The sequence below is a fragment of the Vanellus vanellus genome (assembly GCF_965231255.1).
Source record: "Vanellus vanellus genome assembly, chromosome: 5".
In the NCBI taxonomy this organism is placed as follows: domain Eukaryota; kingdom Metazoa; phylum Chordata; class Aves; order Charadriiformes; family Charadriidae; genus Vanellus; species Vanellus vanellus.
Genome location: NC_138910.1, coordinates 48455713 through 48469217, shown reverse-complemented (window position 1 = coordinate 48469217; position 13505 = coordinate 48455713). Strand labels below are relative to the sequence as shown.

The 13505-nt window shown below is 38.3% G+C and overlaps 1 protein-coding gene across 1 annotated transcript in view; it reads left to right on the top strand.

Moving 5' to 3' along the window:
• The window catches only part of HMCN1 (hemicentin 1), a gene marked incomplete at its 5' end in the record, with an annotated part of 201165 nt that overhangs the window by 162313 nt on the left and 25347 nt on the right, over positions 1-13505 (top strand). The window contains 17 exons of the mRNA XM_082483753.1: positions 693-774; positions 1572-1708; positions 4758-4899; positions 5955-6099; positions 6986-7113; positions 7506-7662; positions 7840-7961; positions 8164-8328; positions 8549-8656; positions 9140-9277; positions 9419-9553; positions 9828-10097; positions 10446-10636; positions 11000-11213; positions 11791-11925; positions 12405-12595; positions 13313-13394. Of these exons, the coding sequence (XP_082339879.1) occupies positions 693-774; positions 1572-1708; positions 4758-4899; positions 5955-6099; positions 6986-7113; positions 7506-7662; positions 7840-7961; positions 8164-8328; positions 8549-8656; positions 9140-9277; positions 9419-9553; positions 9828-10097; positions 10446-10636; positions 11000-11213; positions 11791-11925; positions 12405-12595; positions 13313-13394 (2542 nt within the window). The remainder of the gene's footprint in view (positions 1-692; positions 775-1571; positions 1709-4757; positions 4900-5954; positions 6100-6985; positions 7114-7505; positions 7663-7839; positions 7962-8163; positions 8329-8548; positions 8657-9139; positions 9278-9418; positions 9554-9827; positions 10098-10445; positions 10637-10999; positions 11214-11790; positions 11926-12404; positions 12596-13312; positions 13395-13505) is intronic.

Genomic DNA, 13505 nt, shown 5'->3' with positions numbered 1-13505 from the left:
CTCACATGTATAAGCCATAGATTACAGAGAAAAGTTGCATTTGCAGTCATCTGTGTACAAGTTAAGAAAAAATAAATAAAGGCAATAGAAGGATTTTCAGATGAATTCAGACAATAAGAGTCAGGGGAAAAATAACCTTTAAAAACCTGCACCAATAAACTAAGGTTGTATTTGGCTGTGGACAGCCAAACTGAAGTTCACCAAGCAGAAGTGGGACAGAGCTTGGGTCTGATCACTGTTCCTTTTGTTTGTAAATCAAACACCTCTGGTCTTTGCAGTGAAGGGTTTACAGGAAAGACAAAGCATAAAGGTATCAATGAGTATGTGTGCACAAAAAGAATTCCTTAGTACCCAGTACTGACCCTTGCTTAGATGAATAGCTATAGCAAGTTCCATCTTTATCGATTACCTATTGCAAAAGTCATCACAAAGACAAGGGTTCTTGCTGGAGACATACTATCCAGAGAGATTTTATGGGGTCCTGCCGCTTCAAAGCCATCTTTGTACAGTCCCACCATGGTAAAATAAAGATGTTTTCAAGAACTTTATTAATTTGTTTTCAGGCATTCCTTATTTATTGTGTTTCTGTCTAAGTGCTGCCTGTTATAGGTTGCTGTCAATTTTGTATTTCAGTTTTTCTCAATTGTTCCCATATTCAGAAGTTTCTGCTGAAGTTGTTTGTGTGTTTCTAGGTGGAGGACACAGGAAGATACACGTGTTTGGCATCTAGCCCAGCAGGAGATGATGATAAGGAATATTTTGTAAGAGTGCATGGTAAGTTTATTTAGGAAAAAAAAATATTTCTTCAAACAGTAAACTACTAAAGTACATATCAGTATCTCATTTAACAAGTTACATATTACTAAAGAAGAAATATTATGTGTTTTGTGAAAGTGATATTACACCATATGATCATAATTAACATTTCTGAATAAGGGTAACTATTCTGAACATGATACACAATTAAAAGGGAAAGTTCCGCCAGATGCAACTGATTTCTGTTATAATTCCAAGTCTTATATTTTTTAATACCTAGGAAGGTTATAGGTATCAGTATTCAGTTGTATTGAGTTTATATTTCACATCCTTTTTTAGTAAGCCCAGTACTGATATCTATGATCATCTTGGTTTTTCAGTGGAAAAAGGTACAAAATGTGTTTAGAAATGTATACATAAAATTTAATGACAGTAAAGGAAGTGTAAATGGGACTTCTGCAGTTCTATAATATGCCTTGGGTTTTTTCTAGAAGCTTATAGCTTCCATTATTGATGAACTGTTTATGGAACTTTGGTGATCTCTGCTCTGTCTGGCTTAAATGCTGGTACCTCACTGAGAATGGACTTTACAATAATTTCTGTCACAGTGGTTCCTAGCATGTGACATAGGAAAAAGGTTCATCACTTAAACAAATATGATATGTTTAGCACAGGTATTGAAAGTAGAACTAATTAATGGCACTGTAGCTTTGTATTTATTTTAAACTTAAGAAATAAATTGTAAATTTTCAGCAGATAATTTTAACAGTACCTCATATGTGTGGTGTTTATTTTTTTCTTGATTTTTGTGACAGTTCCTCCTAACATTGCTGGTACTGGTGATCCACAAGACCTCACCGTGTTGCAGAACAGACAAGTTTTATTGGAATGCAAGTCAGATGCTGTGCCACCTCCAACAATCTCATGGCTTAAAAATGGAGAACTTCTGGAGGTATAGTGGTTACGTTATTTGTACTGGTCTTTTGCTCCCTTTACTTTTTACACACAGTGTTTGAGGTTTCTTACTCTGCTCGCTTGCCCCTTTAGTGCAGTCCAAGTGGTGCCTTGAATTCAAGAGAAGCTGAGTAGCCCCAGCACAAATACAGTTAGTCCTAAATGAGTACCTGAAGCTAGCAAGCATGTGAAGTGGCCATCCCGCTGTTACTTGTTCTTTTTTCCTTTAGGGGGATCCCTTGCTCCTCCTGGATCCTCTGAACAATGCTAGAAGCCTTCGGTATACTCCTGAATGGCTTCCCAGGAAAGGTAGCTGAGAAAAGACTACACTATGTTTCCTTTGGGTATATTATGCATCCTCATATTCTAGTAGTGTTTAGAAAGGAACTAAAATTCTTTACGTTGGAAAAAAAAGAAGAGAAAATGGGTTGCTAATCACCACAGTTTTGTATCAAATGCATCTTTTTCACTCAGAATTCCATGTAGTGTCATGTTAAGGCATCAAGTCTTCGCTGGTTGAGAGACAATTAGCAAGATGAGGATGGTCTACACAGAAAGAATTTTTTACTTCCCATCCTTTTCCCTGGGATCACTCAGAAACCAGGCACTTTCCAATTGAGTAATTTAAGTTCAGTTATTAATTGAACTAATTGATAATTTTCCCTCAATTGATCCTTATTCATTAATAAAGAGGAAACAAATTCAGCTCATGAGTTGTATCCCCTTAACTGTAGTCCATCAATAGTATTCACCTGAAGTTCTGCTTACTTGCTTTCCTTCTGACATGCCATTCCTTAGATTCTTTCTCTATTGTACATTCAGAAGAATGAAATATTAGTGGAAGAAGTAAGAATGTGGTAGGCAATTATGTCTTACTAAGTGGTGCTGGGGAATGTTACCTTGAATATAACACAAGAACTATCTAGAAACAAGTGTAAGCGAAACACTTTTCTTCTGAATGGGCAATTCTTTAATTGAGTGGTGATTGATTTTTTTAATGAAAGCAAGGTTGAGCAATGCTGGGAAGTTAAGTATGTGAATGCTTTTTTCCTTGGAAAGCTTGTGTTTTAAAAGTGGAACTTAACAAAAATAAACCATGAAAAGAAGCCGCTGTTAACAAATACTCACCAGAAAACAAAGCAATAGAGGAACACTGTGGTAGACATAGGTACTCAGCTGAAAACCTGTGAATTAACTTTTGTAATGTTAGTTCTCCTCCTGCCTCATTAATTCATGTCAATATGTGAGGGCTGAGGTATCTTGGTTGTGTCAGTCCCCTGCCTTTTGATTTATAATAGAGTAGGGAATTTCAATCTCCAGAGTTAGCTCTCCTCCAGGACTTTAAGTTATAAATTTAGTTCAGAGATGGGACTCTCAATTTTTCATGTGTACTTTAAGTAGCAGACTTAGGTTTATTCTGTTCCCTACCACCCTTTTCATTCTTTAACTTAGCTTATATAAATATATAGTCCAGATACCAGGAAAACATTAGTATCCTCCTGAATGCCTGGTTGCTTTCTCAACCTCAAAGAAATGTAATAGCCTACTAATACTAAGCAGTTGGGAAAGAGCTCTCCTTGAGTGTGTAAAGAGAGGTGCTCTGTGGCATATCATCCTCCTTATCTTGGAAAAATTGAGGTTTCACAGTGACAAGAGAGGACTGGAGAAAGTCAGGTTTTCAGGTTACAGTGTTACTTCAGTTTCGATCATCACCGCTTTTTACAAAACAGCCTTGTGATGGAGGGTGTCATTCCTTCTGGTTTTGTAGTCTTCCACTGTGCACATTTTGAGGTCTACTCTATACCTCTGTATGCTTAGTGATGTAATGGTGCAGCACCACTGGTTTTGGTAGCAGAACTATCAAAAGATCTAGCCTCTAGCAGCTTTGGAGTTCTTGCACTCTTCATAGATTTGGAAGTGCACACTGAGTGTTAAGAAAAGAAGTAGGTAGGAGCGTCCTTACCTAATCTGGCTTTACTTAAACACTAAAGGAATTGCTGAATTTGTATTTTTTCATAGATGGGTTTTCTGACATACCTTGAGTAGAGCATAACATTTAAATGATAGCTTCATTGCCTGTCTTTTGTCATCTATATGCTTCTGTGTTTAGAAACCGTAGCATAGGCTGTGCACTCAACAGGAAATACCAGTTATTACCGTAGATCTGACTGTCTATAATCCACTCCGGTGAATCATTTCAGCTGTGAGGCTCCAGCACTGCTGTTTATTCTGTAGACTTGGTGCCTAGTATGAGACCAGCATACTAGGGGACTAGTGCAGAGAAGTGCAGAACTGGAGGAGTTTCACCTGTCTGTTGCAGTTGCTATTCTTCTAACCAAAAGAGTAGATGGGAATGTCAGCTTTCAATTTAATCCAAAGTGTCAATAGCATATATTGAGTTTCTGTCCCGTTTCTATTGTTTTTTATCCAGTCAGGTTTTTGAACACTTGTAGTTGATGATACTGTCAGTCATTCGTGCAGATCTGATCCAGACTAGTTGTGGTAAAAAAGCTTTGACTTCAAATGGCTACCTAGCAGGTGCTGAAGAGTCATTATAGAGCTGAGAAGAGTGGTATCCTCATATTCAGAAATGCTGGCTAGTAAACTTAGTAGGCTAAGTTTATGTTGGATCCCACCTGATCAAGACTGTGATGTTTGAAGAACAGTGTAGAGAAACTTGTATTTCTTCTGCCTGTACTGTGTATGGATTTTTTTAAAAATAAATTAATAATATGCTATTACCTGCCTCTTTCCATAAAAACTCAAAACCCCTTTGGCTATGTAACGCAAAAAACTGTCTTATTCAGGCACAAGTCCCACTAGGGGTTTCAAGGGGGAATCATTAAGCAGTAAGAATTTTTTAAAACTCTGTTTACCCTATTACTTTCATGTATGTAAACAAATTTAAGCCAGCAATTAATTCAGTCCCCAGTTTATCTTTGGCCTTCCTTCATGGCTTTTATTACTCTGGAATGAGAGAGTGTTCAGTCTTCATAAAGAGAACAATGATAAAATTAATTTGTCCAACTCTCTCTCTTTCCCCTTAGGGAACTCCTCGAGTTCGAATCCTATCCAATGGGCGGTACCTGCAGATCAATAATGCTGACCTCAGCGATACAGCAAGCTATACATGTGTGGCAAGTAATATTGCTGGAAAAATGACCAGGGAGTTCATGCTGACAGTGCACGGTAAAGTCATGGATCCAGTCATGTGCATTTTGATCTTTGCATGGTATTTCTGCAGGAGTTCAAATGACAAGAAAGAAGCATTAGTAGTCTTTTTCTAGCCAAGTGTTGGCTACTTTGGCTGTGTCTAAAGTGTGTGACCATGTGCATTACCTTATGTGTGCCACCACCTGAGTCCATAGTCGTCACCCACACTAAAAGGACCTGTTGGGGACTCACCATGGCTCCCTCTCCATCTGTCTAGGCTTTGCGCTAATATGAAGTGTGCTGTGCATCTAACCATCATCCTGATACGGAGTCAGGATATACCCAGAATGAATGCCCAGATCCAGGACTGAGAAATGCTGTTGGACAAATTTGGAGAAATTCTTAAAAGCATTTGACTGGGTACCTAGTACCTTGGGGTACTAGGTTTCATAGCTGGCTTAGCCACCAATTTTGCAAGTTAAGTGAAGACTGTGGCAGTTTCTCTGTACCTGGAAGCAGGAGATAGTAGAGGATGGGGCTTGAAGGGCCCTATGCATCTTGATACCTGTCATGTACTACCATAGGCCCGAATTTCATTTTAAACCTATTTATTTTTTCACATCTATTCTATTCTCACACTCTGGTGATGATAGGAAACTGTTTTCTAATTTCTATTCTGTTCACAACCCAGTCACATGTACCTGCATTACACTGTGCCCCGCCAATGACTGTCCTTACTGGTCCAATTAAAGTTCTTTTTTCTCCTTAATTTGTAATTAAGAAGCAAGGATATGACCACAGCTTTATTTTGCTGAATTAAACATGCTGAACTCTTTTACTGTTTTAGCTATAGGATAACCTTTGCAGTAACTTGCAAAGATGATCTTTACAGCGCATTTCAGACAAACTTTCTTTTTCATTCCCTACTGCATCATGGCAATTACTGTGCACTACGCAAAATGGTAAGAAACTTGTTTCTGTCTTTGCAGTGATCCCTGTACCTGTTACTGCATCTGTTTTCGTATGTTTACTTTCAATCATTGCAGCATAAAGTTTTTTTCTTATGTCATCAGTGATTTTTCCCTTTACAGTGGCTCCTACAATCCGAAACAGTCCTCAGACTGCTATTGTGCATATAAATGCTTCTGCTGTTCTGGAGTGTGTTGCAGAAGGAGTACCAACCCCAAGAATTACATGGAGGAAGGATGGGGCTATTTTTACTGGAAACAATACAAGGTATTGTCCAGAAGTCGGCGTAAACATTCTTCATTGTTTTTTAAGAACGTATTAATTACAGACAGCTTAATTAGACGTCTATGACTTGTAAATTAGTTTTGTTTTCACAGATCAGAACTAGCATTTGTACTATCATCTTGAATAGACACAAATGTGGAAAATATGGTGATAGAAACAATAATACAAAGCTGTTCTACAGAAAAGTAGCAGTACCAAAGGTTTCATCCTTTTATTAGGACAAAAAACTCCTTTGACAACCAAATGTAATAATAATTCTTCTGATATTTAAGATTTTGAACAGTAAACATGAAAGATCTTTGTATCTTTTTATATTTATGGAGTTTTGGGATGATGCCAAGCAATTTCATGCAGACCAAAAGCTACTTGAGTGTGCTCTGTAGTTTCTAATATTATAAAACTTTCTATAAATGTTCTAGTATCAACTTTTATTGTAGTGAATTTTTTCTGTCTTCTGATTGTTTTAAGGGGAAGTAGTTTGGCATTTTCTAGAACTGAGCAAATGATAAAGAATTGAGTTATGTTTCAAAGAAAAAGAAAATGTACAAGCATTAATTAGGGTTTTTTAAGGTTAAATGAGAAACCATAAAAAAGGGCTTTGGGGTATTTTCTGCAAATCTGTCATCACTTATGTGGAATCACTATGTCAGCTAGATTTCATAATCTCTCTGGAAGATGGATGTGCTGGGAAAGAGTGAAATCAGAATAAATGCAATAAATGAGAAAACTCTATGTGCCCAAATTAAGACACCACGTGTTTTGGCTATTTTTTGTGTACACTGAGTCATCTTTTCCTTCTTGCACTACCAGGATAGCCTATGGTTCTGTTGATTGGATAGCAGAAAAAAAATATATGGCTTTGTTTCAGACATTCCATGTTGGAGGATGGATCTCTACACATCCACTCAGCACATGTTACTGACACAGGAAGATATGTGTGTATGGCAACCAATACAGCTGGCACTGAACGCAAACGAATTGATCTGCAGGTTCTTGGTAAAAGTTTTGGGTTTAGATAAATACATGTGTTTTTACAAGTCTGAAGTCCAGTTACATTTTTATTTTTTTTGTTCTGCCAGATCCAATTTTAAGTTTAGCCCCTTTTTAGTTGTTCTGGTTAAAAAAAAAAAAAAAAGAAGAAATTTATGGCTTTAGGAATACAACCAAATGTTCACGAAAAGAAAATATTTATTCCTTGCACATTGAAACTAGAAAGACTTGACACGTGCCATGCTACACTTTTAGTAAGGTCACTACTGTCAAGTTACTCTTTATAAAAATCAAGTAAATGTGTTCAGGCAGTTCAGCCCTATATATATAGGTATGAGAGGGGTGTGTGGACATATGTTTATAATTATTCTGAATAATTAGGCTTTGTTTGTCCTTAGTTCCTCCAATTATTGCTCCTGGACATACAAATATTACAGTTACTGTAAATGTGCAGACCACGTTGCCTTGTGAAACCACTGGAATTCCCAGACCAGCAATTAGCTGGAAAAAGAATGGGCATCTGCTTAGTATTGACCAGAACCAGAACACATACAGGTGAGAGATGTTTTTTTTTCCACTGTGGATTTAAAGTTTTCAGAGGTGATTTTGGCACTTTAAAAATCTAGCCATGCTTAAATGTAATTGCATAGCCAGCAAATTCAGTGGTCTGATTACCTGAGAAGAAAATAAGTATTTCAATGGCTTTTACTTTCTTCTCTTTTCTTTATTCAGACTTCTGTCTTCAGGTTCCTTAGTAATCATTTCTCCCACTGTGGATGACACTGCTGTCTATGAGTGCTCTGTGTCAAATGATGCAGGAGAAGATCAAAGAGCAGTTGAGCTCACTGTTCAAGGTAGAGGGGATATTGCTGTTACGTGTGTGTGGCACCCAGAATTTCTTTGGGGCATTCCAATGTTGAGATGAGATTTTTATATCAGTCTTTTATTATGCTGATATCCATAAGTCTCTGGCATTCCCAAGAAAGATAAGTTATTTCCAAGAATTCATAAAAATGAAAATGGGCAACTAACCTTTACGCTGATCTTCATTTTTAGTGCCCCCATCCATAGCAGATGAAGCCACAGACCTTTTGGTAACAAAACTGTCTCCAGTAGTAATTTCCTGCACCGCGTCAGGGGTTCCTGTCCCCTCAGTTCATTGGACCAAAAATGGCATAAAGTTGCTTCCCAGAGGAGATGGCTACAGAATTCTCTCTTCAGGTACTGTGTGTGACCGGAGCTCAGCTGCAGAAAATCTGAAAGGGTGCGGTTGTGCCCATCTAGAAGTAATTAAATAAATGCAAACAATCACCCCAAACAACCCCTCTCCAACTTCTTAAAATAAAAACATAGGCCTCTTAAGATGGATGCTGTAAGAGAGTTTTACTGTGAATACAGGAAGGATACTGCTGTATGTTGTAAAGCACTCTCTCTGCTGCAGGTGCTGTTGAAATACCTGCTGCTCAGTTAGTGCACGCGGGACGCTACACCTGTGTGGCCCGGAACGCAGCTGGCTCGGCTCACAGACACGCCACTCTGCACGTTCAGGGTAAGATGGGAAGCTGAAGTGCATTCTGTCAGTAAGCGTTGCCCATTTAATATGTACATATGCTGCAGAGTAATGGTGAGGTCAGAGTGGACCATCACAAGTAGTGTCTTGCTCAGCAAATTGTTTTGTGGATACACTGATTATTCACAAAGTCACTACTCTGCGTGTCACAACTCTGATACCTTGGATAGACCCCCCCCAGTCCATGCTGTTCTGTTTTATTTCTGAAAGATTTTTGTTTCTTTGCTTTTCGGTAAGTTAAAATGTCTCTGTGATTGGCAAATAGCATTAAGAGCATATTCTATACCCATACTCATGCTGATCACATGGTTAAGTTTAAGAGCTCTTCCACTGAGATCTTCATAAGGATGACAGAATACAACCATTGCTAATTCAGCCTTCTCAGGCAATTTTAATATCTTCTGTATTTTCTAGCTTTCAAGGTTAAACCTATTACATTTTCCTTTTTATTTTGTTCCAAAGAACCACCAGTTATCCAAACTCAAACAGGGGTGCTGGATGTCATTGTGAACAATCCTATTCTACTACCATGTGAAGCAACGGGTACCCCTCGACCCATAATAACATGGCAAAAGGAGGGCATCAATATAATCACAACAGGTATCCTCTTAAAGCCTATAAGTCCAGCCTACTTGCTGTAACTCAGAAACTTATTTTCTCTTTTCTGAATATTTGAACTCAGATATAAGGAACACAACACACAAAAAAAAAAGTGTCATACTTTGCTTGTATTTGTTTTAGGCAACAGTTATACGGTTCTTCCCAGTGGCAGTTTACAGATTGCAAAATCAACTGTTGAAGATGCTGGCACTTACTTGTGTGTTGCTCAAAATCCAGCTGGCACTGCTCTGGGGAAGATCAAACTGAAAGTTCAAGGTAAATCATCTTTAAACTCTTGTTGTAGTGACTTATGGACAAGAAATTTGTGCGTGCTCTGTTAGTCAAAACCCAATTCTGAGTAATACAAATGGACTTAATGCTTTCCTATCTGATTTGACACTGAATAGAGCCCAAGAGGTTTATTCTCTTTAGTGGTCTTTCTACTTTAGGATAAAAGTATACTTTTAGGATTATTTTCACTAATTAGTGAAGCATTCCACGCTTCTTACAACATATAATTGTTTTTAAAATTTTCTTACTTCTTTTTCAGTTCCTCCTGTTATCAAGTCTGTTATCAAAGAATATGTTGTTCCTGTTGATCAGTCTGTCACTCTGCAGTGTGAGGCTGAAGGCTACCCTGGGCCAGAGATCAGCTGGCATAAAGATGGACAGCAAATAACAGAGTCCCTTAGAAGAAGAATTCTTAGCACTGGTGCGCTGCAGATTGTGTTTGTACAGCCTGGTGATGCTGGTCGTTACACATGTATAGCGGCAAACCTGGCAGGGTCCAGCAGTTCTAGCATGGAGCTTACTGTGCACAGTAAGTGGGACTGTATGGAAACAATGTGCATTATCACAGCATGAACCTACAGAGGGTAAGGAGCTAGTATGTAAGGGAAGAGTTCAGAAAAATTGTGCTACGTAATGGGTTTTAGTATCAGCCAGTTGCTTCAATTTAGGAAGATGATTATATTTCCTTAACTCGGCTTATACTTTGTTGCAAGTATTTCATATGTTTCTCTGGCGTGCTTAAAGGTGGTCATTGATGGAGACAAGAAACAATACAGAAGATCCAGGCAATGATTTCTTCAGTTCCAGTATTGTATGCTGTTACGGTACTGCCTGGATAATACATAGAGGTAAATCTTTTTAATAAACCTTCTCACAGTTCCACCCAAGATTCACAGTACGGAAGCGCAGTACACAGTCACGGAGGACTCCCAGGCTGTTCTGTCCTGTGTGGCTGAGGGGATTCCAACACCAACAATAAACTGGAAGAAGGACAATACACTGTTAACAGAGATAGTAGGAAAATACCGGGCTGTGCCAGATGGAGATCTCATTTTGGACAATGTTGTTGTAAGTTCCCTAAATCTAAGCTATGATTTGACAGGTTTGGCAGTAAGAAGACACTGCTGCTCTTTGTTTTCACCCACTTCTGCATTAGTCTTTGTTATACTTTGTTTTCTTGTTCTTAATGTTCCAGAGTTTCATTTTCCACCGAGGAGTAAAATATCTGTGAAAAATTTGTAGTGATAAATTCTCAGGAAGGATAAAAAGAAGTGTAGATCATCTTTCAAATTTAGAGGAAGTGAAAGCGTTCAGATGAGCATTTCTACTGAATGCTTGTTCCAGACCTTTTGAGATTCTCTCATTGTTACAAGTGGTAGTGTTGTGTAGGATGTATCACAGCTGAAATTTCCCCAACATGCTGTTTTTCAGCCTGAAGATTCTGGCAGTTACACCTGTATTGCTAACAATGCTGCTGGAGAAGACACACACACGGTCACCCTGACGGTTCATGTACTTCCAGCTTTTTCTGAACTGCCTGGAGATATATCTTTGACTAAGGGAGAGCAGCTCAGATTAACTTGCAAAGCAACTGGGATACCTGTACCCAAAATAACATGGACCTTTAACAATAACATCATTCCAGGTGGGTAACACCAGGTCATACTGGTCATTCTGTTCTAGAGTTGTTTTCCCCCGCGCATCATTGCAATTAGTTTAGGATAAGGAAGAAAAAAAAATCTAGATAGAACAAACTTGTTAGGCAGTGATTGTGTGAGGAATATCTTCAGTATTATGCAATCATGTAATTGAATCACCTCTGAGACAAAGCTGTAAGGAAGATAATTAAGAAATTGTTCCTCTTCTGCAGCCAATAAAATAACATATTAAAAACATTCAGTATCTGATGATATTTACTCAACATCCAACAACTAATGCTATTTTTCTTAAATATGAAAAAAACCTCAGCAGTTCACAGAATGCAGATGCACAAAGCTTGAAATTAAAAGACAGCTTAAGTGAATACATGCATGTGGGTAAATGTCATAGCAGTGTCTTTTCTGTGCATTTCTTAAGGTGTCTCAGAAATGAAGTGGCACAGTGCCATTGAACTGTGTTGCTTAATAGCACTGTAATTCAAACAATCTTATGACATACCAGTCACTGAGATTTATATGTTTAAAATCATTGGAGTAACCCTTTACTGTGTGTTCTCCCATCAGCACAATACGATGATGTAAAAGGACACAGTGAACTTGTTATTGAAAGAGTGTCTAAAGATGACTCTGGTACCTATGTATGCACAGCAGAAAACACAGTTGGCTCAATCAAAGCTCTTGGGTTTGTTTATGTCAAAGGTATGTAAAATAACAGCAGTTGTGGTCAGTACTGGACAGTTTCAGACAGCTATCTGTTCTGATAGTAAAATCATAGAATGGTTTAGGTTGGAAGGGACCTTAAAGATCATTTAGTTCCAACCCCTCTGCAATGGGCAGGAACACCTTCCACTAGACCAGGTTCCTCAAAGCCCCATCCAGCCTGGCCTTGAACACTTCCAGGGATGGGGCTTCCACAGCTTCTCTGGGCAACCTGTTCCAGTGTCTCACCACCCTCAGAGTAAAGAATTTCTTCCTAATATCTAATCTATATCTACGGTCTTTCAGTTTAAAACTATTACCCCTAGTATTTGGTACCTTGTCTATGGCTAAATGGGAAAAATCAAACCAGGTTGAAGTTCACACTTCAGAAAGTTGAGATGAATGATCCCTAGCAGAAATTTAATTAAGGGCATTTTATTTTGACTCTGCTATTTCTCTGCCATCACTTGTTTTTTCAGAGCCTCCAGTCTTCAAAGGAGATTACCACTCTAGCCGAATTGAGCCCTTGGGTGGCAATGCTATGTTGAATTGTGAGGTCAGAGGAGATCCACCTCCAACCATCCAGTGGAGCAAAAAAGGAGTTGGTGTTCAGATTAGCAACAGGATCCGACAGCTTAACAATGGTTCTCTTGCTATCTACGGCACTGTAGTGAGTCACTGGTCTGTTATGATGTGTTTCTGCAGTGTATTTGATTAATAAAGGTATTCCAGATCACGTGGTTTTGAATGAGTGAGGCTACACATTTAATCCACTTCTGCTTTTACCTTTAACAAATGTTTTAATTCAGACTAGTATTATACTCAAATTATTGTGACAAAAAAACCCCAAACAACAGAGGGCTATTGTTCTCTTTAATTGTCAGAAGGACTGAACCTATATAATAATTGTTAGTGTGTGAAATCCTGATTGTTCCCAATTAAATGGGACTTTTGCTTTTGACCTTAAAAGAGCCTGGGTTCTACAAAGTCAGGTCAGCTGAAAAGCAATTGAGTTCTCCATGTGCAAATCTCTTAGTATGTAAATTCCAAAAACAAACGGCAAGACCCTTTTTCCCCCCCTAAACTTTTCTCTGCATTTTGAAATGGGGTTAAAAACAATAGCTCCCTTGATTTTTTTTTTTTTAAGTTAAAAAAAAATCAGCATTAAGGAGTTGAAGGAAATAAAAAATGGAATAATAAAAATAATTCACAATATCAGCTTAATGTTAATAAAGTCAAAATGTTGAGATACTCTAGAATCTAACAGCATGTCTCTTAAGATCCAGGGCGTGCCATGTTGTGTTGCAGAAAATTCACTTACAGGAGGTGCGCTGTAAATGGAAACCCTCATTGCATACATGTTGACTATTTGCTGTTTGTTCTTTAGAACGAAGATGCTGGTGACTACAAGTGTGTGGCTACCAATGATGCCGGTGTGGTGGAACGCAGTCTGACGCTTACACTTCAGAGTAGGACTCAAAATTATAAGTTTAATGCCACTAGATTGGAGCAATAACCTACGTTTGGATAGGTGTATGCAGCTGCCATTTGATGTTTTGAAGGTTGGGCACTGCACTGTA